Consider the following 25,839-nt stretch of genomic DNA (forward strand, 5'->3'; position numbering starts at 1 on the left):
ATGACAGATTTAAACCACGCCCGAAGGAGGAGAACCCAAAACTTCCTTAAACTCACTTCTGCAATCACACTGTATCCAAAGCGCATTTAAAGTCGGATCCAGAAGTTAAGCAGGTTCAGATATGTCTGGAGTGGCGTTAACTTTGGCTAAGAAGCGAGCCCGGGCTGCGGGTTTCGGCACCAACGCGAACGCCAACAAATACCTGAACCAGGATTACGAGGCGATCAGAAGTCAGTGCAAAAGTCAAGGGCAGCTTTTCTGTGATCCTTTATTTCCAGCTGCGCCAGAGACCCTGGGCTTTAAAGAACTTGGACCAAATTCCTCCAAGGTCAGAGGAGTGCAATGGAAAAGACCTGGGGTAAGTGGTGCAGAATATCTACTTAAAAGCAGATTGAAAACAAATCGTTTTGTCTGATGCTGGGGAAAGAAAAAACAATGCTTCCTTGATTAGTTGGGAAAAATTTTCCATGCAGGTTTATTTGGGGTGGGAAGGGGAGGAGAAAAAGCTGTTTTGGATGGAAAGAAATGGTTGAGAGAGTGCTGGGAGAAAGCCAACCAAGTCGAACCTGCATGATACATGAACAGGCTGTACATTATTTTATTCAATTTTATTTAATTTATGGATTGATTTATTTATTTAATAACTGTTGTTGTTTTTTTTAAATAAAAAAATACATTTATTTGTTGATTTTTCTTGTTTTTGTTTTATATCAAAAGCAAATATTAGTGGTTTTATTATCAATGTTGACAAAATCACTGTTTTTTTTTTTTAACCTCACAAAAACCAGGCAGTAGTTAAAGATGGGTGTTGGCTACAACCAGCACCACTGCACATACAGACAGGATGGCTGCTACCGGTGTGTTCACGTTTATAAATGGATGTGGGTGTTTTTTGTTTGTTTTTTAAAAAACAGGAGTTGTGCTCCAGACCTCAGTTCATTACCGGAGGAGCTACAAGGACTGATATTTGCCAAGGAGCCCTGGGTAAGACACACTGACTGATATCCGGGTACCTATAGATGCTGGTGCTTGTGGTGTTGCTTTGATGAACAACATGTCTGAAACAGGAAGTGATCTCTCTCTCTCTCTCTCTCTCTCTCTCTCTCTCTCTCTCTCTCTCTCTCTCTCTCTCTCTCTCTCATGCATCCACCCACACATACAAAGCAAATAAGCTGGCAATTGCTCCTCTTCTTTAACCAAACTGACTCGCTGGTGGTTAACTCCCTGAACCAGTTCTACAGCTTCTACATACACACATATACATAAAATCCACAGCTAATTCTATTTAAAGGTTTGACATTCAGACGTGAAAAAAATCAAATGTCATCGATTGTTTTCATGCAGGCTGAAAAGTTAGTGTAAACGTTGAAGTATAAAATCCATCAAACTTTTGAGGAGACAACTAACAACAATAAAACCAAAGGATCACCTGAAAAGCTAGCTGGGTGTGTCAAAGGATTCACAAAGACACAATATTAAATCTCATGAGTCATGAGAAAAGCAGTTTCAAACAAAAAAATTAAGAAATAATAATCAGGATTGTCCACTATATTGTTGAACACAGAGATTCAGTTCATTCATTAAAGGAGGGTGACAATTATGTAATATGATAGCTCAAAGTCTGATCAAGAGTCGGTTCTGATGCCACCAAAATCAAATGATCTCCAAGATGGACTGAATCTTTTTTTTTTTATTCTTATATAAATACATTTGCATTTTTATTTAGTATTCAGATTCAGTGCAGTGATTGAGGTTGTGTGTTACTGGCTCTACAAGTCAGATCTACCATGTTAACAGCTGGTAATTGTACAGTGAGGCCTTATGTACTGTTAGGAGAGGTTTAAGGAAGGAGTGTCCTTGTCAGTAATTCCTACAGTAACAATCAGTACTGTCTGAGGTGTTTTTTTTTTTTTTTGTAAAACAGTCATCTTCAGTTCAGGGTAAAATGGACTGGTTTTGCTGTGGCTCTCTCAAAATTTGCTATATAATTTTTGGAGATTTTTTTTTTAACAGAAAGCTAAATGAATCGTTGAAATTGTACGTACAGGATTTTTCTTTTAAACTCCTGCCAGTGAAGACGCGTGTGATGACTTCCTATCATGTTCAGTACAATGGAAGGAACCTAACAGGGCTTTGGCTGAATGCGTTTTAAGACGTCACATGACTGGTTTATCATTTTATCCATTAATCCATAAACATAACTAACTTGTGGTACCAGAGTACAAGAATGTTCAGAAGTCCTAAGAGGTCCTGCATTATTTTATCTATTTATCTTTTTTGTTTTCTCGTCGTTGTTATACAGAGTATAAACAGATGCGTGATCTTGTTTCGCAAGTTCTGACTGAAATATGATTCAAGTGGCAAACAAAGATGAGAGAGAAAACACAGTATACGATCCTGAGCATGTTCCTCTAGCTTTAGCTCCAAGCAAGAAGATTGCGTGCCTGTGTGACCACAGCCGGCTGTGCAGGAATGAATGTGTGCAGAGGATGATTTGCATGGCTTTTTTAATCCATGCTGCCCATTGCTTGTGCATTTTATTTATTAAAAAAAATCTAATTGACAAATGAGGGCATTTGTTGCTTTTTTTGTGTTTGGCAACATAATATTCTAGTAAACAATGTGTAAACATTTGTTCCTTATTTGCTTTGCTTGAAGTGGCATGAATGAATGAAAAAAAGTTGTATCAACCGATTCATTGAATCTATTCAACCTGATCCTATATTGTTTACAAGGATCCATTACATACATTTGACTGCAAACGAATCAAAGATCTGTAGCTTAAAAGCAGCAATAAGTCCAGAAATCAAAATCATTGATGATTTGGATTCTCGTTCAAATTTGAACAGGAAATACTACATTGTTTTTTCTATACTAAAGATATTCAACTCGCTAAGATGTCATTTTTTTTTCCAATCAAAATGATCTCCAGCAGAGAATCAGGAAACCGGTTCAAGCGTGAACAGTGATGCTTTAAAAGCTGATCTGTTTGAGCATATTAGATAAATAAGGAAGTAAGAGAGCAGAACAGATGAGCAGATTAAAGTCGCATAACTGTGTTTAGGTACTGACAAAGCACAGCCAAGAGCAGGTTTTTTAACCGCGTTTAATAACGTGTCCATTATGCAAACTGTGTTTGTGTGTTTGAGTTAAAAGTAAAGCCCTTAATGATTATGTGGAAATAGGAGTAGTGTGATTTTGGTAGACAGGAAGGTCTGCTGTAGATTTTTTGCTGACCTGACTGATTTATTATCCTGCTCTTACAGTCAGTCGTTTAGCGAAATTAGACATGTCAAAACTTGTGTTGGTTATGAGACTGTGTGTCGGTGTGTGCAAATCGGCTGTTTTCCCTCTGAATTTGTGCCAAATGTAAAGCCATTGTGTACCGAAAGCGTAGGGTGACTACGATGGATTGTCGTCTTTCTCTAAAACTGGTTCTTTAAATGGCACGTGTCAATAGTTTTGGTGTTTGAAGTTTAGAAGTGATCACATGACCCAGAGAAAAGATGAATCACCCTGTGGGGGTTTTCAAGAATTTCCCAATAAAGAACTAATACTGTGCAGAATCTTGACTCAAATACTTGATTCTGATTGGTCAGAAGGTCTTAATTAATACTGATTAATAAATAATTATAGTGGAGACAACAATGACACATGTGCGTGATATATAAAAACTATGTACTACATAAAATTGGTATTCAAATCTTGTTCTATTTGAAATTTCAAACATAGCAATATGGCCACCACACACCAATCGATTGGGTGGATCTTTATTTGTGGCTCTTGACTGATTGCACAGATTGGAAATATTAGTGGTCAGTTAGGTGAAATCTGATCCATTGCTGGATTTCTGATGATGAGTGAATTGTTTACAAAAAAGAATTTTCCAAATACAGAAGCCAGATATCTGTGGGCTGCTCAGTAAATTGGACATGAGGCAGTGATCTTATTGTAATGTTGTGTAAATGATTGACGGAGCTGACTTAGTGTTTCTGTCTTTCAGGGGACTGCTGGCTCTTGGCAGCCATCGCCTCTCTGACGTTGAACGAAGATGTGATGGCCAGGGTGGTCCCCAGCGGCCAGGATTTTGGCGCAGGCTATGCTGGAGTCTTCCACTTTCAGGTGTTCATGTGTTTTAATCGCTTATTTTTTTGCACACTTAACACATGTTTTCCACATCATCAATGTGTTTGACTTCAAAATCTAAACACCAGGTAATGTCCGGCCGAGACGTCCTTGTCAAGAGAAAATGTGTGGATGGAATTTACCTTGATCGTTTAGGGCTCCAGGTTTTGTTTTAAAAAGAAAGTTTTCCCACACTTGTCTTTAGTTCTGGCAGTTTGGTGAGTGGGTGGATGTCGTCATTGACGATCGGCTACCCGTGAAGGATGGGAAGCTGATGTTTGTCCATTCAGAAGAAGGCAGCGAGTTTTGGAGCGCCCTCCTGGAAAAGGCCTACGCTAAGTAAGTGCACTGCTTTAACCAGCCTTTGCTCAGAATCTGAAACAGGACTGTACTCAGAATCATACACCAGTTCTGGATGGCTTCCCTGCTAAACCACCCTGGGGGATCCAGGGGCAATTGCCTTATACGTTGCCATAATTACCTTCTGCTAGTTGTTAAGAACAGCAGCTCTACTATTAAAAAAAAACAATTCCAGTAACTCTGTAGTGATTTTCGGCACCAATATTCTTTCAATCGCCAAGAGATAAAATACAGAACCTTGACAGAAAAGGCATTTCACTGAAAGGCTACACTGCTTTCTTGGTATTAGCACAAGATCCAAATCTGTTACAGAGCCATGGCCTGGGTCTGCAGTTTGACTATAACCTGATTCAACTGAAACCAGCTCCAGGAAGTGATACACACATGGTGTAGATTTGGGCTTGCGGGTGACATTTATGGGAGTTGCAAAACTGAGCACAAAGAGTATATTATTAGAATGATGCTTTATTCCCTGTCTGAGATACTGTTTACAAAATCAGCACAATGGGCAGCAATTCTTGAAACCTCACAAAGCTGCGATTCCCAACGGAGAAATACGTAGTCTTGGTCATTTTACAAGCAACTCATGTAATTTTGTTATGAAATTAAACAATGTCATTTATATATACAATAAAATAAACGCATACATGGGTCAATTTATGCTATTTCTAGCAAAATGGTCAAATAAGAGATATCTAAGCCAAAAGGGGAAATCACAGAAGAAGGAAAACAATGTTTGTAGTCTTTTCTCTACCTCTAGTGGGCAGAGAAATTTGTGGGTAGAAAATTTTGATTAATTTAAGTAATATTTAATGAAGTTAATGGAATTTATTTGTGTGTGTGTGTGTAAAGGTTTTTAGCTAATTATCCCAGCAACTTAATTCTTCCCTCCAAACCTTCCTGCAGAGTGAACGGCTCATACGAGGCTCTGTCCGGAGGCTCCACCACCGAGGGCTTTGAGGATTTTACTGGTGGAATTGCCGAGCAGTATGAGCTGAGGAGCGCGCCGGCGAACATATTCCAGATTATTCAGAATGCTCTGGCGTCTGGAGCTCTGCTTGGCTGCTCTATAGATGTGAGCACTGTTTAGATACACATACACTCTCTCTCTCTCTCTCTCTTTAATGACTAGGCCTAGCTAAAATGAACTATTCATTTAGTGTGTATGTGTGTGTGTGTAGATCACGAGTGCTGCTGATTCAGAGGCCATCACTCGGCAGAAGCTGGTGAAGGGACACGCCTACTCACTGACAGGGGCTGTCGAGGTACAAGCAAAGTAATCAAATAAATATATAGAAGAATTTCTCACTCTGTGTGTGTGTAACATTACCTTGTGTTTTGTGTTTTGCATTAAGGTTAATACCAGTAGAGGTCCGGAGAAGCTGGTGCGCATGAGGAACCCGTGGGGTCAGGTGGAGTGGACTGGACCCTGGAGTGATGGGTAACACACACACACACACACACACACACACACACACACGCACACACATGCTCCACTCTTTATTATTGCGGTATAATGCACTCTAACTTTTACATTATACAAATACAACATATTTAAAACCAATATAAAGTCTACTTGCTGTTCATACACACATGCGTTCAGCAGGATGTTGTAATAAAGCCGAACAGTTTTTATTAAATGATCGGATCAGCACTTTACCCCTGCTATTGCAGCTCATCCGAGTGGAACTCTGTGAATCCTTCGGAGCGCCCGAACAACAACGCTGAAGACGGAGAGTTTTGGTAAAGTTATCTCTCATGTTAAGAATCAAATCTAAAAAAAAAAAAAAGAAGCTAAAAAATGTATAGAAGCCTTTCATGTTAAAAACATTTTCAGATAAAACAGATAATTTAAAAAAAAAATCATATTATTAAAGATATTTGACTAATAATTTTGAAACATTAAGATGGTTCATTCTAGCTATTGTGATTGAATAAAATGAATTAATGTTTATTACTTTTTTTATATAAAAAAAACGTTTTTTTGAAACAAGTAAATCGTATAATGTTTCGTATTGTAATGTAATCATATAGTGTTTTTGATATATTTATTATTTTTTTTAAATAATCTGTCAGTCAGGTTGTAATATATGAAGCAATTGTTCGAGTATCGTTAAAGCTTATAGCACATAATGTAGCATTTCTTTTTTCAGAGGTAAAAAATAAAGTCAACTTCTTGTTTGAGTTGACGCAAGTCGTGTTGCTTGTTTGCGCACAGGATGTCGTTTTCTGACTTCCAGCGGAATTACTCACGTATCGAGATCTGCACCCTGACCCCCGACGCCATCTCCAGCAGCCAGGTTAAACCATGGAGTGTGAAAAATTATAGTGGAACCTGGAGGAGGGGCTCCACCGCTGGAGGATGCAGGAATAATGCTCGTAAGTACAATTTCCAAACCAAAGAGATTTTTTTATGCATATTAAATATCACGGGTGGGAGTCAATGATTTTAGACTAACTTGCTAGACAGGATTTAGGCGTGTCTCGCTTAGGAAGAATTGTAAGCCAGGTAGGATGTTTAGGGATGCATTAAATAAAGAAATTAAGGGTAGGTGACAAAACGTTCACCACCAGCAAAAACACAAAGCTACGGAATGTTCTTCATTTTCCGTTGACTTTATGTAGCGAAGTGGGTGGGGCGAGCGATGTGGAAAGTTTGGACGGCGTGAAATGTTATGCAAATGAGAAGCAAAGTGACGTGAGACTGAAGGACAACAGTGTTCTTCTTTTTTCCCCACACAACTGCATTATCTTCTATCTCATTGTTTTGCTTCTGAAACTGAAGCCCGAATTGTGTGATTGGTGGAATGGTGGAATGGTGACTGGATTGGTGACTGATGGCACCAGAGGAAACCATGGCGACTGTCAGACTTTCAACAGCGTTGCCCATCTGAGTGCGGCGTTTCTCTCAGGTCCATGCTGGTTAACTAAAACCCAAGGCTGCAGGGATGACTCCGGAAAAATGTGTCATAAAGTGTCAAATGATATCGAGAGAAATGCACCTACTGTATTCGAGGTCTGATTATCAAAACAAAACAAAAACACACAGAAAAATCGCTGGTAGATAAGTGGTATCGACTATAAAAAACGACAAAGACTAGAACAGCACAGCGACTCGTCCCAGAGCAAGCCATCCTCCAAATGTCAATTATTTACGGAGGGCAATAATCTGAGAAGCAACCGAGTTATTAAAGCTTAACCCTTAAAATGGTGCTACCACCACCATGCTTCACTGTGGGCAAGTTTCCAGTTATCCAGTATTCGATATGTTGAATTGATTCTATTATTGTGGCTGTGCCTTATATCCACCTGAGAGCAGGTACAACCCAAGCAGCACACTTTATTCAGTCATTGTACTGACTCTGTTATTCGAAGAGACATATAATTAACCAGGTGTAATCCTCAGCGTTGTGTTAATCATTCAGCGCATTTAAAAGTGGCATTCAAAAAAATAAACAATCATCAAGAACATCATTATAATTTTTGCCTTAATCATCAGAGATAATGATTTGGATCTTTCAGGATTTCTTTGTCTCGAGGGTGGTGTTGTTTCTGAACGCTATTTACTTTTGCAGACACGTTCTGGATGAACCCGCAATTCGTTATCAAGGTGAACGAAGAGGACGACGACCCGAACGACAACGAGCAGGGCTGCAGCCTTGTAGTGGGTCTGATCCAGAAGAACCGACGCCGGTTAAGAAAGGATGGCGAGGACATGCACACCATCGGCTACGCCATCTACGAGGTCAGAGCCACAGTCGCTTATAAATCCCGATCCTGGAATGTATAAGAGATTTTAGGAAAAAGGGATCAGTGTTTAGATGTTTGTGGATGGATGTTTCTGCATCATTCATATTAAAAAATGTAGAATCTTTTCTTGTAGAATCTTTTCTTGTCTGGTTATCTGGTTATACCATATATCATAATATAATAATCAGATAAGATCATGATGATCCCTGAATCAGTTTGGTGTTGGCCTTGAGCCTTAGCAACACCGCTGACACCATGACAATGTATAAAGAATAAACAATAAATAAAAAAAAATGTAATGAAGAACTGGATGGAGGAAATGAGGAAATGTGTGTGAGTAAGGCAGGTTGGTTTATTGAGACAGAAGGAGAAAAAGAGATGATTCATCGGGAATATTTTCCCACTGGGGAAGTTTCCAGTTTGTTGAGCTTGCTACTTGTCATGTTTTTGTCGATCTGACACGTTTTTCTTTTTTGTATTTCCACAGGTGCCTTCACAGGTAAGAACACTTTTCAATAACCAGCTCCCAGCTTTAACAAACAGCTTACACTTCAGTTTCCTGTGCACTTCCTGTCCTTCTGATCAGCTCTGTCTTTCCACCAGTTCAAGGGCCAGACAAACCTGCACCTGGATAAGAACTTTTTCCTGACGCACGCACAGAAAGCTCGCTCTGAGACCTTCGTCAACCTGCGTGAGGTCAGCACACGCTTCAAGCTGCCTGCTGGCGAATACCTGGTCGTGCCTTCCACCTTCGAGCCTAATAAGGATGGTGACTTCTGCCTGCGTGTCTTCTCTGAGAAGCAGACCGAAACAGAGTAAGCAATAAAATCTTCTTTCACTGATTAGCATCTTATTTATGGCTTTACAGCACTTCAATTTACGTTTTCTATTATTGTACTTCATTTATTACTATTTTATCTATCAAGTTGTAAAAATTCCTAACAAATTCGAAGATCTTATTATTGTTTCTATGTTGATAAAATTCAGATAGCTGAAAATTGCTGTGCATTTACATTTAGCCATGCCCACCAAATGCCATAAAAGGCAATGACCAACATCATTGGGTTTTTAAATATATTTTAATATGTAAAATGATAAATTATTATACATATATATATTATTATTATTATATAAATTATTATACTGTATATATAATGTGTGTGGAAATGTATATAGATATTGCAACAGATGGATGAATGGATGGAATAATGAATAAATAGGACAAAATAAATGCTTGAATCAATGAAGAAATCATGATTAAAAGAGAACAAATGAAATAACGGATGGAAGAAACACTGATTTGATGAATGAATGAATGAATAATTCAGTAATAGTTCTTCAGGATTAATCGTTGATGTACAGATTCTTCTTGAGTAAATGGTTTTCTTTACCCCATTCAGGCGTTGCGATGATCCTGTCGATGCTAAATTAGTAGACGTGAGTTTGGTTTTAGAATTATTTTTATTATAAAGTATGTTTTTCTAATTGAAAGATACTCGAACGAAAATTCTTTCTGTGGTTATAAATACATCTGATCCTTGCTTTTCAGGAAACCGTGTCAGACAGTGAAGTAGATTCGAACTTCAGGAGCCTGTTTATGAAACTGGCAGGAACTGTATGTACAGAGCGTTTTCATCTATATGAACTTCTGCACTGTGCATTGTTTGTACAGTAGCTAGAGTGTGTTTTGTGCTGAAATCGCCCTTTTGTCTCTTCTCAGGACATGGAGATCTCTGCCGCAGAGCTCAAAACGATCATGAACAAAGTAGTCGGCAAACGTACGTATGATTTTTATCCTCCTGTTGTAATATAGCCGGACTTTGTCTTACTCGACTGTTTCAATATTCTAGGAACGGACATTAAGACAGACGGTTTCTCCCTGGACACGTGTCGCACCATGGTCAACCTCATGGATGTATCCTCATGCTAACACATTATTATGCTAATATCCGAATGTACTGTTGTCATACACATATCACCCATGGGCACTGTGGAAGTTCTTCAGGTCCTCCAAGGAAGTTTAGCTTCGTATACGTTCACCATTTTTGAATATTTCCCTTGACTGACTCTCAGGACTCCGGCAACGGGAAGCTTGGTCTGGGCGAGTTCGCCACGTTGTGGAAGAAAGTGCAGAGATACATGGTAAGGTGATTACGTGAGGTCCAAAGTATCACAGCATCAATTAGTAATCAGATTACATTTATCCTAACTATACATTAATGCATAAATTATATACAAAACTGTGGAAAAGTCTTAGTCTAAACCTTAAAGTGTTTTTTAGATGTTCATTTTATGACACACACATTGTTGTTGTGATGCTCGTTTTACAGTCAGAAATACCTAGGATGTCTTCCAGAATGATCTTTCCAAGATTTCATTGCAATTTGTAGTTTGTAGTTGCAATGGACTTCTTAGTGATTTCTTGTAATTGTTGTAGGATATCTATAAACAAAACGACATGGATGGCTCTGGGAATATAAGCACACCAGAGTTTCGTGGGGCACTGGGAAAAGCTGGTAAGTCACGCCTCATCCCACATCGGTCACAAGACCTCTATTCACACGCTGATCTGATACGCACAATCGCACAACACGCACTGTCTGCTGCTTCTCACAGCTCTACACAGTGCACTAAATACCAATCTTCGAATACGTCAAGAGAATGAATTACCAGAATGTATGAAATAGTCCATGGACTAAATGTGTTACTCTTACAAATTTTTGACACTGTATTTGAATTTATTGTAATATTTTGGAGGAAATTTTGCATGTAAGTTCTCTGAATCTGTCATTTCTTTTCATAGGATTCACTCTGAATGATACCATCTTTCAGCTTTTGGTGAACCGCTTCGCTGATACTAACCTCACCATTGACTTTGATGACTTTGTGTCCTGCATTATGCGGTTGGAGCTGATGTTCCGTAAGTATAGTCCTAAATTATTTATATTAAAGCAAAAAAAATGTATATTAACTATAAGGTCAAAAAGTATATGGACACACAAAAAGCACACTTAAAAATGGGCCTTTTCCAATGTTTCACTGCTTTGGAATGACTGTATGCTTTTGTGGCAGAAGGGTTTCCATCAATGCCAATTCGAGTTGAAACACACCTTTGGAATGGTGCCCAAAGAATGTGGACGTCTGACCATCACTTGTGTTTAAAGCTGACATACCATTCCAGACATGTTGGAACATGTTTAAGCCCCTAAGGCCATTGGTCATTGCTGGAGGTATTCAGCAATTAGCATAGATTATCTTCTAACTAGCTGAAATGCTAGCAAGCTGTTAGTACATGAAGCTCAAACAAAATTAGAGTTTTGAACCTTTTGTCCATTTTGGCACAGTATCTAACTTTCCTGTCCTAATTCATCAACAAACAAACAAAAATCCCTGTTGCAATATCTTGCGTTTCTTTTTCTTCTTGTTTAGGAGTTTTCCGTAAAATGGATCCACACAACACCGGTTCCTTAGAGATGAACTTTGAAATGGTTAGTTTATATACACACACACACATATATATATATATATATATTTGGAGATATATAGTGGAAATATATCTTTTTTGATCTAAACACTGTGTTTTCTCTTTTCTCCACAGTGGCTGTATTTAACTATGATTTAAACAGCACCAGCCTGAGCACCAAGCTAAGAGTCCAATACTTGCATTATTGGCAGGCAGTGTGGATAAGGACTTATAAACGTTTTTTATCAGTAATTATAGTTGTAACAATTAAAAGTGGGGAAAAAAGAAATAATTTTTTTTTTTTTACATTACTATTGTTAAATTTTTTGATTTTTTTACAGCCAAAGACAAGTTTGTGTTACCTTGGAAGAGACAACGGCTAATATATAAAGTTTTAATATAGAACAATATTCAATTTTGCCTTGGTTTTATTTGGTTATATTATAGGGCGAGGGAAATCTTAAAAAAAACAAAAACACTAAACAGTTATTTTTAAATTTATGAAATTTTTATGGAGAAATTTATTATGATCTTATATATCTGAAATTTCTTTTCTTCTGCATTTTTAAGTACCCCTATTTTTGGTTCAGGTACCCCTGATGTCACAATACAGACATGGGAGTTTAAACCTACCACAGACTTGTATGCTAATATATGCAAATTAGGGTACATTAAAAGTTAACTGGGAATATTTAGTTAAAAAATAAGGCATGGATGTATTGAGTAACTCAAGGTTTTTAAGATAATTTCAATAAATCACTTTAAATATTACAATACTGATTAAGCACAGCTTGAGTTGCTGAAGGTGTTGCTGAAGGGCTGGGGTTTTACATTTGTTTAATTAGCATATTAATGCATATTCATTTTTGAAGGTCGGCCTGCAAATTTTAGATCTGTTTTTGGCAATGAAAAACAAATTTAACATTTTTTTAATCCATCTTAAATTACATTTCTTTTACATTAATTACATTGTAATTAATGTAATTACATTACATTAATTAATTTACATTTCTAATTATAAACTGACACCTTCAGGGGGACTTGAATAAAAAATGCTGCATGATTTTGTTGCCTGGTTTTGTGTTTTGGGAATTTTATGGTACAATGACTTTTTTTAACATTAAAAATTTGTTTCTCGAAGCTGCAGTAATATTTTTTTGGGGTGTAGGATTTCCAAACGGCTTTTAAATCGAGAGGAACTGTAGGGAATGTGTAAGAAAACAGTAAAGGGTGGTACGTTTCATAAAAGTTATGCAATATAATGTTTATGGCGTGATTTAATTTAGTGCTCTTTGACAAAGAGCCAACTCTGACACACCTTGAAATACAGATAATCAACATGTGGGAGTGGACGTAATACAAAAATAATAACGTTTTTACTTAATTTATTTTTGTAAATAAAAAAATACACCAGGGTATTTAGTAGGGATCTAAATCTTTTGACTCTAAATAACCCAAAATCTGATGTTTTCTTAACAGATATTTTTTTTATTATTATTATAGTTCACACCTGTGTGTGTATAGAAGCAATAAATAAATAATAAAAAAAAAATCACATTCTTGTTCACTCCCCTACATTTAGTCCTCTTTATAGGGCACAGGGTCGATTTAAGACACGCCCTTTCCATCCGTCACAGAGAGGCCACGCCCCCAAGGGTAGGGCTGTGCACTGCGGTATACTGAGATTGTAGTGTGCAAGAGAGATGAATTCATCCATCATTTAATCATTTAGATTAATGTAAACAGCTGTGTAACAATCGGAGAGAGAAACAGTGGTAAGTGAGCAGTTTTTTTTTTTACTTTATTTTAAATATCTTTCGAGGTGCAAGTGATATGCGTAGACTTTTATAAATATAAATATATATTTATTTATTTATTTATTTATATACACGAACAAATCATGAGGTAATTTGATATACATTTTTTAGACCAAATATACTTTGTTTAGGTTTAACACCCAAATGACTAATCATTAAATAGAGACCTAATGCAAACGGCGCATGGATACAGTCTCAGCACTAAAATAAACACTGGCTCGAGCAGAGTAACGGTAAAATGTGGCCTAAAGTGTGCAGATTAGTCCGCGGAATAAAGTGTTTCGCTAGTTAAAAAAAACACACGGAATTAAAAAAGAGCGCATCTATTTTAATTTTGTGCCGATATTAAAACAGCATAGCCTTTGCACAGCATTGACAAGACGAGTTCTTTAACCAAGGCAATGTCGAATCCTCGAATCTGATTAGTCAGAAAGCGTTGCTATAGTCACCGATCTGAAAGTAGATCCGGCTTCTAGGCGTCTCACAGATTTAATATTACAATAATATTAGAATATTAATACGTTATTATGTTTGCTGTATTGTTACAGAGAACTCATGAGACATTTTTTTATTCTTCGTAAACCGATTAAAATAGGCAAGTATAGGCTAGTTTTTAATATAGTGAATTTTTTTCTGTAATTTTACATTTAAGGAAGGAGTCTCCAATGCCAGTGATGTAACAGACAGTAAGTTTATGCTCCAGTTTATCATCATCATGACAAGGTAAAAGTCTGTTGATGAGAAAACTGTACAACAAAATAATGATAACAGGAGCAAACGACTGTAAATGATTAATAATTAATTTGTTAATGAGTGGAATAAGAGGAATGAGACGATTCGGGTTGTGCTTCACGTCTGGATTTGTCGTGTCAACACGATAAATTATTCCTTTATAACAGATTACTAAAGTACGTTTTATTCCTTTGTTAAGAAATGTCATTGGGGCCAAACTATAATTATCGACTAAGTGCTTTAAAGTCGGATTATTTCCATTCGGTGCATCCTTGCATGTCATTTTTGCAAACTAGTTCAACACCTAACTGGAACTAACTGTTTGATACATTTGGCATGGTGAGGTACTACTTTAACACCTGAACATCTTGACTCAACACCTCCATTCAGCTACAGCACCGTTTTTCATTTGAAGCTAAGGACCTTAATTATTTAATAAGAAGAAGAAGGAAATTATTTTTTATAGAGTTTCTGAAGATGACACATTTTAAATGCGTGCGTTCTTTCAGGAACACTGTAAAAGATTGTTATCAGTTCGTTATTGGCTGCCAAAAATCTCTCTTTAAGTCTTAACATTTTCATGGATATCTCGGGGAAAATATGTTAAGATTGCAGCTCTTATCACTACAGTATAAGCTTATCAGTAATGGTGTTTTGTGTGTGTGTGTGTGTGTGTGTGTGTGTGTGTGTGTGTGTGTACACACTGATGCTTGCTGATTCACTGAAGCAGACAGAAATGGATCGATTAGGGCCGAATTGCTGGCGTATGGCAATCTGCTTTGTCATATAAAAACATTTTTGATTCATCGTAAACCGATTAAAATAGGCAAGCATACGCTAGTTTTTAATATAGTGAATCTTTTTTCTGTAATTTTACATTTAAGGAAGGAGTCTCCAGTGTCAGTGATGTAACAGACAGTAAGTTTATGCTCCAGTTTCTCGTCATCATGACAAGGTTAAAGTCTGTTGATGAGAAAACTGTACAACAAAATAATGATAACAGGAGCAAACGACTGTAAATTATTAATAACTCATTTGTTAATGAGTGGAGTAAGAGTTATCAGTAATGGTGTTTTGTGTGTGTGTGTGTGTGTGTGTGTGTGTGTGTGTGTGTGTGTGTGTGTGTGTGTGTGTGTGTACACACTGATACTTGCTGATTCACTGAAGCAGACAGAAATGGATCGATTAGGGCCGAATTGATGGTGTTTGACAATCTGCTTTGTTTTCAGGTTTCAAAAATCTGCCCACAGAATATTTAAAATACAGTTACAAAACAGCAGTAAAAAAGTAACACAGGTGAGATTACACCAGTAACCCAAAACATATAGAACCTGCTATTTAAAAATAATAAAACATAACACAAAATCAAGTATGTGCCGTTCATAATAACGTCTTAAATTGTCCGAAAAAGTTATGACAGGATAATATTGTGATTTATTAATAATTCTACTTGTTAAAGCTATGATCTAACATTGAATTAAAGTATCTTATCACAACAGAGATCATTTTAATGACATTCAGTATCATTCCTAGTATTTCCACTACAATTGCACACTCATACCTGCTAAAAAACACAAGTGAATGATTAGCACCAAAGGGAAAATCCCAGTTGTCCAAGATGGCCGCCTTCCATAACAATACAGGGTTGAGCTTTACTGTGAGGGTTTATTTAGTCATTACATATGCACTGTGTATAAAAACACATCGGAATGATATCACTAAATTCTCTACATTTATAAATCTCAAATTTTACAAGTTCTAATCTTTCTTTATAAATGTTTAAATGTAAAAAAAAAAGAGCTGACTGGATTATATCATGGTGCCTGTTTACAGTTTTGTAAAGTCTGTGTGATATCAGTGAAGCACTTCAAACCAAAATGTTTTGCAGAAGAAAAAAACAATGTTTTATTTGAGAAATGTCCTTTACCTGTTAGCAACATTAGCATCCTGGGTTCAGTGCAGCGCTAAGCAGACAAAGCTCAGATTTAAGATGTTTATATTCTCAAATTTCCAAAGTTTAAGTTTATTTTAATGTACGATTTTTTATAAGGGTTCGGCAAAAGAAAGCCTTAAACATGTATTAGCTTTTTTTTGTTTTTCTACAGAATTCCAGACACTTATTAAATGCTTATAAATGACATTTATAAAACACTTGAAGTGACTGAAATTGAGATGATGTAGAAGCATGATACATTTCTGTGGCACATGTTTGCAATAAACAGTGTAAAATAGTTTTAAAAATATATATGTTTTGACTCTTGACCCTTGTATAATAAATAACTTTATAATTGATATGATTGAACACACACACACACACACACACACACACACACTGTAAATCATGTATATGATTCAGTTATATGATTCAGTGATTCTTTTTTCCATATAGATAGATAGATAGATAGATAGATAGATAGATAGATAGATAGATAGATAGATAGATAGATAGATAGAAAAAGTAATCTGATAGTCTTTTACTCTGTGATGAATGAAATCTCTGTTTTTTCTAAGCCTGCCGCTGCAAAAAGGACCTGCAGGTAGATGTGTGTGGGTTCTCTATGAATTGAATGACTTTATTGTTACTGATTTAGCTTTGGTGTAATAGTTTCTAATAGTTTAGTAATAAATCTGTAGTATCTTTGTAATAAATCTGCAGTATAAGAGGAAAAAACACTCCGAAACGTACAGTTGCAGCAAAATAATACATTTCTTTTACACGCTCAGCTACAGCTCTGTTCTATACATATACATATACGACATAATTCAGGAACTTGGAAGTGCTGTTTTTTGTTTTGGTTTGTTTATTTTGAGTTATGACATGACACGCCGGCATTTGGATTTGCCATCACGGTGCATAAACTTTTTTTTTTTTAATATGAAATCACATTCCATCATTAAAGGAGCTGTTTGTCATTTCTAGCTCCCCCTGCTGCCTGTGAAGGGAATTGCCATTACATGTAGACCACAGACGAGTCTCCACAGTGCCTGTTCTGGGGAAATTTATATCGGAAAAGTGACAAATGACTCCTTTAAAGTGCATTTTTCCCTGCTAATAAAACTAATAAAAATGGTGCTGTAAGGCTGTTATACGCTAATTCACGGTTAATCGTGTAGCACAATATGGTGCAGACTTCTCTGTCCTTTAAGTGCATGTTCCACTTTAACTTCTTTATTTTTATCGAACGCAGTGCATAAAAGCTTTCTGTCATCTGCTGCTTTAAGAGAGCGTGTGTGTGTAGGAATGTAGACACTCTGCTTGCATGATAACAGCTGTGTATCTGCTGAATGCCAGTAATAGCAGTCTACACACACACACACACACACACACACTCTAAAAAGCTGCCTGTGTCAACCAATCAGTCTCTTTCTATCCTTTTTTTTACCCACAAATGCTCTTTTGATTTTTTTTTTAAGCTTGCACAAACGCAGTCATCCACTTTGTTATCCATGTTCACAAGTGTTGCATGTCTCACTTATAACTTCAGGCCTGTTCACACCAGTGTATCAGCTAAATGTCACAAAACTGAAACCTATTTTTTTTCCATCATGGTGGCTCTTAACTGCAAGAGACATTAACAATAGGAAAGAAAAGTGAATTTGTGCTTGTTTTTGTTCTGTGTGTTTTGGTCCCCATTGACAAAAGAAAAGAAAAAAGTGAATTTGTGCTTGTTTTTGTTTTGTGTGTTTTGGTCCCACTAATAGAACGAGGCGGTATCGTATAAAGACTTTGACATAACCACTAAATAAAGGACCTTTGTAAGAAGGTTCCAGTTTCTCAAGCTGGAGCTGAGACTGTGCAATGAGTGGTTTTACTCAATTTCCAAAAAAATCGTGGGCGAGTTCAAAGCGCTGCTACAATCGTCCCTTAAAAAGACATTTCTTTTATTACTTTAAAGTCAAGCCTAGAGAATTATTGCCACCTTTTTTAAAAAAAAAAGATCTACCTGACTATTTTCTTCCATACAGTTTGGTGTTAACAGGCCTTTTTTAGACCCTGACAACCTTTTTTACATACACCCTTACTGTTAATTCTTTATTTACACGTGACTCGTTTACCCCCTGTAGCATGTACGTGTTCGGTGGGATGTCAGCAAGAATTCAGCACGACCGCCTGCGGGCAGAGGGCGCGGGGACCAACGACCGAGCGATCCCCTTCGCCAACCAGGACTACCAGGCACTGAAACAGGAGTGTTTGGAAAGCGGCAGTCTCTTCGAGGATCCCTGTTTCCCCGCCCGGCCGCCATCGCTTGGATTCAAGGAGCTGGCGCCTCATTCGTCTAAAACACGTGGCGTCGAGTGGAAGCGGCCCACTGTGAGTCACGTCATCTACACACTATCTAGCTAGTCTCAGTATTTCCTTTTCAGGGTCTAAATAACAATTGTACGGTCCTCATTTACAATTGTACGGTCCTCATCTGAATGAAAGCATCTGAATGATTAAAAAATAAGGGGGAAAAATCAAGATGATGGTAAGTCAAAGTCCAGGCTTAAACCCACCGAGATGCTGTGGTGGCATCTTCAGTGCACTGTGCATAAACACATACCTGCAAATATCAATGCACTGAAGCAAAGAGTGGGCCAAAAGTTCTCCAAACTCAGATCTCATAGATTGATGCAAAACAATTTTGCTAATTTTGTTGCTTAAGGCGGTTTTACATGTTAATCTTTTACACACCTGGTTCCTGAATGTTGGTTTATTTTTCAGGAAACAGTGACTACATATCAAAGCCTGTCCTGTGAGGTTTTTTATGAAAGGAGGAACTGATTTCAACTGGAATCCATGAGCAGTTTTAATAAAAGTTAAATACTGGTAATAATTGTGTTTAGTTGCAACTGCTTTGGGTTCTGTGAAAGGTTTCAGGAATTACAATGCCCCAGTTGGATTCTGTAAATATTTGCCTCAGCTACCAAATATTTGAGTAGCTAGAAAGTTGAATAGATAGATTCATATGAAAGGGTGCACTGAGTGTAACAGTGTACAGGAATGTGTGTGTGTACAGTGGTCATCAGTTCATGTTAGCTTCCTCTCCGGCTTGTCACCGAGTGCAAGTGCTTCACTGGAGGGTTTTTCTCTTGCGGTTAACATGCTGTCACATACAACTCACACACCAACTGCGCCATGCTACAGTTTTTCATATCGTCATGACTACGTGCCTCGTCACGTCCTTAGCCGCCGTGGTGTGTTTCATCGCTTGACACGCCACATTTCACCGACTTAATAATACACCAGCCACCTCGACAGTACAGCAACACAATCGTCCATCGGTTTTTGACTGATTCTTTTGTCATAGTTTCCGCCCCTTTCTTTATACTCAACAATTTTCGAAATTCAAAAAATGCAGAAGATTTCAAACAGTTTCTTTATTAGCACAAGTAACAAAAGGGCTGATGATATTGTTAGTTTTTCCGTGAGCAGTCTGTTATGTGGTTATTACACTGATTCGAAGGCGCAGATTGATTTAAAGGTGGGGTGCACGATGTTTGAAAGCCAATGTTGACATTTGAAATCACCAAAACAAACACGCCCCTAACTCAAATGGGTCACAGAATAATACAATTTGTTTTTTGAGTCATTTGGGAGTCAACTCTTATTAGTGACCTGAGGCAAATGATCTAAAAGTCACTTTATAGTTTTTTTCTGTTTTTCCTTCTGAATCTGATAAATATATGTCCATTTTATGATTCCTGTTAGCCACACCCCCTTTATACATATGTCCATATTAGCCACACCCCCACATTCCTCCTGTACATCTCTATATCATGATGTAAGTCAAACTATCCTTTGTCATGTTCGTGATTAATACTAATTATGCTGTTGGATTATGCTTTGTGCTATGGATTGATGTTGGAGTTTAGGCCACAACACACACACACACACACTTTAACAGGTTTTGAATGTAAGTTGTAAACCTTTTCCCTCGACTGTTCTGACTGCTCTGTACATCGGGTGTGTTCCTTTCCATTGTCTTTACTCAGTGGATGATGAACACGCATGCAGTGACTCACAGGAGGAAGTGAACGGGGAAAGATTATGAGCTGTTACAGAGCGCTGACTGGTTCCTCCGCTCTGGAACTGTTGAGGGAGGACATTCTGGCTGTGTCCTAGTTACACACACACACACACACACACAAACACACACATGGTGTCATTCAAATATGGACAAGCATATGAAGATCCTGGGTGTGTGTATACTGTTAACCCTTTTGGTTGGCCATTAAAGCTTCCAGCAGAACTTAAAAGCTTGACTTCATGAATAAATGATGTGTTTGTTATATTAGCCAGTGGTCAGGCTTTTTGAATCAGGTGAACTTCTGTCAGTCTCAGCCTCGCACGTCATGCCCACGAATGTGTGCGGCACACAGAAACTTCCAAAATAATCATCACAACTTTAAATGATTATTTGTATATGATGTTACTTTGTTTATTTGCACCGAAGGCACTATCAGTCACCTTATCCTTCGGAATCACTTTTAGTTCTTTGTATAAACACCCAGCTGTTTTTGTTTCTGCGACTTGGAACTGTCTCTTATCAGATCAACTTGTCAGCTGGTTTCCTGATGAAATCAGCACGAGTGTGTTTACGTCATCCAAACCACTTGAGCTTCTGTAGTGCTGCATAATGACTTAATGATTTATTGCCATGTTTTTTTTCTACTTGCAAAAAAAAACAAAACCCCTTAACAGTTCCCTTTACTCTAGTCGACTTGATAAAAATGAAGTACTGATGAAAGCCCGAGAGTTGTTGAGTTTTTGTTGTGATTTTGTCACAGGAGCTGGTTTCTGATCCTCAGTTCATCGTGGGCGGAGCCACACGGACTGACATCTGCCAAGGAGCACTGGGTGAGTCCCAATTAACCATGTTCTGCTCTGTTACCTTCTTCATGCATGTTTTATTCACAAGGCTTTAGACAACATTTTAGGTGTGGAACAGTCAGTCTGTCAGGACCACGCTTGTTTTTACAGTACAGTGTAAATCCCACTTCAGATGAGCGAGTGCAAATCAAATAAAAAAATCAAATCCACAACACAACCGACTCCGGAGTCATAACATTTTTTTTAAAGACTGGTGAGAGAGAGATCTCAGATAGTAACAAACCAGCAAAAGACAAAACTGTGAAAATAACAGGCCAAGTCCTATTCGGGCGGGATTAAATTTACAAGTGGCAACTTTATGATTTCTGATTTTTCAGGACTTCACATGCTAAGTTCTGATCCTAATAAGGACCCTACACTTCTGCCACATGCTTATTGGCTCACTGGTTACTTAGAAAGTTTTTTTTTTTTTTTTTAAAGCAAACATTTTGAAACTTGTGAGAAATTCCTAAGTACTCAGACTCTGTAAGTTACTCGCTGGTAGGAGTCTCCCTGTGGATTTACCAAAATAATCTGTCTGTAGCTGTCAGTGATTCAGGCCGTAGCAGTGTAATTACATAACTCAGGGTTTGGCTGAATATTTTAGCGTAAAATCGAATGTGGGTGGTGTACCAACGGTCGCAGAAAACAGGAAAACCGTTGTGATTGTGTGAGATGCGACTTGTTTCGGGTCGTTCTGGATGCCAGAGCTGCTTCATGCTGGCAGGGTCGAACAGATGAAGCACTCAGGGATCAAATTTTAACCAGGCAAAAGAAGTCCATGTAAATTCTTGAGTGTTCAGTGTGTGTGTGAGAGGGAGAGAGAGTATGAGTGTGTGTTTCCTAGGAGTGGGGTGTGTAGAGCTCGCTGCCTGAGCGATGAGTCACAGACCGAGTGGCTTAGCAAAAAAGAGCGCTCAGAGGTTTGGCAGCTTGCCGTCGCTTATATTGTGTGAGTGTGTGTGTGTGTGTGTGTGTGTGTGTGTGTGTGTGTGTGTGTGTGTGTGTGTGTGTGTGTGTGTGTGTGTGTGTGCAGAGAGCTCATGCAGTTGGGGTTTACAGAACAGGGCAGAGAATGGCTTTGTTACTGTGTAACACTGTTTAAAGTTTAACACAAGATAATAGACAACTGCTGAAATTTATTTAATAGAATAATAATTGTGTGTGTGTTTCATTATTGTGTGTGTGTGTGTGTGTGTGAGAGAGAGAGAGAGAGACAGAGAGAGAGAGAGACAGAGAGAGAGAGAGAGACAGAGAGAGAGAGAGAGGGGGATAGAGCCAGAGAGAGAGCCAGAAAGAGAGAGAGAGAGAGTGAGAGCCAGAGAGAGAGAAAGAGAGACAGAGAGTGAGAGCCAGAGAGAGAGCCAGAGAAAGAGAGAGACAGAAAGAGAGTTTTTATGAATGTGTGTGTTTGTGTGTCTGTATTTTATTTGTGTGTGAGTGTGTGTTTAATGTGAGTCCTGAGAGCAAACAGGATGGCAGTGTGGAAAAAAGGGCTTGGACTCTGTCAGCACTGTTAACCCACACCTCTCTCTCTCTCTCTCTCTCTCTGCTGGTGCTCTGAGTTACTGCAGGCTTCGGTGACAACAGTTTAAAAAATATGAAATCATGATCAAATGAGACCATTTTCTTTCTTTTTATATGTGATAAATTTGATTCATTTCAAATGAGGTTTATTGGCGCGACTGTGTTACAGGACGACGTTGGCGAAGAATCGATCAGTTTAAATCTGGTACACTTTCAAAGCACATTTAAATGATGAAGAGATAGAACAAAAGGGCGAGTTTCAGTGGAACTGTGTACTGTATGGTGGAGAGTCAGAGGCTCCTTCATGATATGGCAGGAGACACACTGAGCTGCAGCCCAACACATTCTGCCTTCTCTGCCAAAACAAACCGGAGTTTGTCCCGATTATATGACTTCCTGTTTTTGTTTTTCTCTCTCTGGGTGTCCTGCTTACAAGTATGCGCACCCTTTCATACTACAGTATATTACCATATTAGACCGCCTCCTGAAGGGGTTTGAACCATCGGATTTATATCCATCTCGAAACCGTTTCGGAGGGCAATTAGACCTGGTCTTTTTACCATCGGATAGCTATCTGATCACAGAAAACGCATGAAGTGACCAGGTGTAAAAAGCCCCAAAGTGAACCGTGTCCTAGAAGATTTAATCACTTTCAATCTTTTGAAAGTGGATTACAAATTTTATGGATCTAAATAAACGTCAATTCGACTTTCCTCACAGGAAAGAGTTTCCTTCGCAACTGAATGATTAAGACTCTCACGCGATCTACATGAAGCATTAGCTCCTTAGCTAACAGCTATGTTACAGGAGATAATTCATTTTAAGAATTAAGAAGATTAACTAGAATGGATGAGCATAGCGGAGCTGAGACGAAAGATTCCTGCAGCAAAACAGCGCAAATGTTTACTTGAAGTGTTTGTAAATACAAAAAATACAGACTTGCTCTTGTTCTATAGACATCAGAGTTGTTTATAAACTACGCGGCTACATAAACGTGTAATCCTATCGTAACGTAAGAAAACATTTCAGCTGCTGATTCTAGTATTTATTTTTAGAGAATTTAATGTGTTAATGAGTATTATTTATGTCTTTAAAGGTGGGTGAACGAAACACCGAGAGCAGGCCAAGGGCCTTGTTTATGTTGTGTAGAGAAGAAAAGTAATCATTACAGTTGTAAACATTTTGCATCTCATGCAGTTTAGTCATTCATTTACTCTGGTGTCTTCCTCTGTCTCTGTGTTCCTCTGTCTTTCTCTTCCTCTTCCTCTCTCTCTCTCTTTCTCTCTCTCTCTCTCTCTCCCCCTCACTCCCTCCCCCCTCACTCCCCTCACTCACTCTCTCTCCCTCACTCTCCGTCCTCGCTCTGCCCCCTCTCTTTCTCACCCTCTCTCTTTCTCACTCCCTCCCCCCTCACTCCCCTCACTCACTCTCTCTCCCTCACTCTCCCTCCTCGCTCTGCCCCCTCTCTTTCTCACCCTCTCTCTTTCTCACTCCCTCCCCCTCATTCCCCCCTCCCCCCCTCTCTCTCGCTCACTCTCCCCCTCTCTGTCTTGCACTCTCTCTCTCGCACTCTCTCTCTCTCACCCCCCCCCTCCTGCTCATTAATTTTTCTAGTTTCCGCTCTTCAACAGCTCGCATTCACACAGTCATAACTTTTGTGTCCTAGCAAGAAAGAAACAGCCAGGTTTCTAGTTTGTACAATGGCACCTAACAATGGTACAGTAGAGCATTTCAGCCAGAAGACGTGGAAAAATACCGTAACAGAAGAGACCAATGCGTTAAAGGAGGAAGAAGAAAAATAGTTTCGTTCCAGTTTTTTAACCTGAACAAGCTGTAGCAGATCCTCTGTGCAGCCAATCAGGTCCATTTTACCCAGTGATCTCGTTAAAGCTCATTCACTAAAAAGTTTTCACATCCTTTCATCCATAGAGGATCGGGTTACAGAACTGGAAGCAAAATAAATAAATATTTACAGATGATTGTGCAGAGAAACAAATTTTATTTAGCTCATGATGCTAAATAAAGGTACGAACACAATAACCAAGTCAAACTGCTGTTTTTTTTATAGACATAAATCAGTCATTAATGCTTAATATTAAAAAATGTAACCGATATCCTTTAGTAGAGATTGAGATTTTATTCTTTTTTAAAAAGTTGTCATTTGTCTCGCTCTCTTTCTCAGGTGACTGCTGGCTGTTGGCTGCTATCGCATCTCTCACACTCAACGACAATCTGTTACACAGAGTGGTTCCTCACGGCCAGAGCTTCACGGAAGATTATGCCGGGATTTTCCACTTTCAGGTCCGCCGTCTAATAAATTCATTTACAACAAATACGTCCCCCGTCCCCCCAATTACTCGGGTTATAAAAAAAAACGTCTGACATCCGTGCCTTCACTGGTCATATTTCATATTTAAATTGTACAGCACATGTGAGCCACAATAGTGACTCAAGTTCCAAAATACAGACTAATAGCAGAACTTTTGTTGTTGTTTTTTTCATGTGGTCAGGGTGGTGCATTAAGGGTGGTTGCGTGGGTGAAAAGAAGATGGATTCAAAACCGACACAAAGCTACATCCAAAGCTGCCATGTTACCATCATAAATTGTATACAACCGTTCGCCAAAAAAACGTGTTGGTCCTGTTTCACATTGTTTATCATGTTAGTGGGTGTTTCGCTTTTCACCTTCTGCCAAAGTGGAAAATAGCAAACATTCTGTATAGTGCCAGGAAATTATTCCAGCCACATTAAAAAAATATATTTTAGTGTGAACGATGGACCTGTCATGAACAGCGAATCCCCCATTTTAAAAGACTAAAGTTCCTGAACTCTAATGAACGGACATGGATTGTATGTCGCTGCAGATAAAAGTTGTCATAGCAACGCATGTATTATATTCACGAGTAAAGTCGAGTTAAAGTTGTATTCATGAGTGTATTGGTTGTCATTCCGAAAACACTCGTTTCTGCAGTTCTGGCAGTTCGGCGACTGGGTGGATGTCGTCGTTGATGACCGCCTGCCTGTCAAGGATGGAGAGCTTGTTTTCGTGCACTCGGCTGAGGGGTCCGAGTTCTGGAGTGCCCTGTTGGAGAAAGCCTACGCTAAGTAATGATTTTTATAAGCGAGTGCATCTGAATTATTTGCGTACACCTGGCTGTGTTTTAAGTGTTTTATGCTCGCGATCCAGGTTGAACGGCTCATACGAGGCTCTG

The 25,839-nt window shown here is 38.4% G+C and overlaps 2 protein-coding genes across 7 annotated transcripts in view; both read left to right on the forward strand.

The window, feature by feature from the left end:
* Nucleotides 1-24: 24 nt before the first annotated feature.
* LOC113657038 (calpain-2 catalytic subunit-like) lies at nt 25-12,108 on the forward strand. Its single transcript, XM_027168570.2, has 21 exons — nt 25-358; nt 915-984; nt 4,004-4,122; nt 4,331-4,464; nt 5,392-5,560; nt 5,667-5,750; nt 5,841-5,926; nt 6,160-6,228; nt 6,704-6,864; nt 8,061-8,230; nt 8,723-8,734; nt 8,839-9,050; nt 9,636-9,672; nt 9,785-9,850; nt 9,956-10,013; nt 10,086-10,150; nt 10,309-10,377; nt 10,673-10,751; nt 11,039-11,155; nt 11,665-11,723; nt 11,834-12,108. Exons 1-21 carry the CDS (start codon nt 122-124, stop codon nt 11,855-11,857), a joined length of 2,097 nt encoding a protein of 698 aa, XP_027024371.1. The 5' UTR covers nt 25-121; the 3' UTR covers nt 11,858-12,108.
* Nucleotides 12,109-13,315: 1,207 nt separating this feature from the next.
* LOC113657080 (calpain-1 catalytic subunit-like) overlaps nt 13,316-25,839 on the forward strand; it is a 25,524-nt gene continuing 13,000 nt past the window's right edge. Inside the window, exons 1-7 of one of the 6 annotated variants that reach the window (XM_047812413.1) lie at nt 13,335-13,473; nt 17,168-17,281; nt 18,313-18,559; nt 21,019-21,088; nt 24,810-24,928; nt 25,599-25,732; nt 25,815-25,839. The exon at nt 25,815-25,839 is cut by the window's right edge and continues 144 nt beyond it. In XM_047812413.1, coding sequence (XP_047668369.1) covers nt 17,268-17,281; nt 18,313-18,559; nt 21,019-21,088; nt 24,810-24,928; nt 25,599-25,732; nt 25,815-25,839 — 609 coding nt within the window. In that variant the 5' untranslated portion in view covers nt 13,335-13,473; nt 17,168-17,267. Of the gene's footprint in view, nt 13,474-14,177; nt 14,202-15,476; nt 15,544-16,758; nt 16,785-17,167; nt 17,282-18,312; nt 18,560-21,018; nt 21,089-24,809; nt 24,929-25,598; nt 25,733-25,814 lie in introns of those variants that run through there. The other 5 variants (XM_047812418.1, XM_047812422.1, XM_047812417.1 and 2 more) reach the window with 5 other exon arrangements.

The sequence above is a fragment of the Tachysurus fulvidraco genome, chromosome 1 (assembly GCF_022655615.1).
Source record: "Tachysurus fulvidraco isolate hzauxx_2018 chromosome 1, HZAU_PFXX_2.0, whole genome shotgun sequence".
NCBI lineage: Eukaryota > Metazoa > Chordata > Actinopteri > Siluriformes > Bagridae > Tachysurus > Tachysurus fulvidraco.

Coding starts and splice junctions, on each gene's coding strand:
- LOC113657038 (XM_027168570.2), top strand. CDS start 122: ATGTCTGGAGTGGCGTTAACTTTGGCTAAGAAGCGAGCCCGGGCTGCG. Junction 359..914: donor TGCAATGGAAAAGACCTGGG/GTAAGTGGTGCA, acceptor TTTAAAAAACAG/GAGTTGTGCTCCAGACCTCA. Junction 5,751..5,840: donor CACTGACAGGGGCTGTCGAG/GTACAAGCAAAG, acceptor TTTTGCATTAAG/GTTAATACCAGTAGAGGTCC.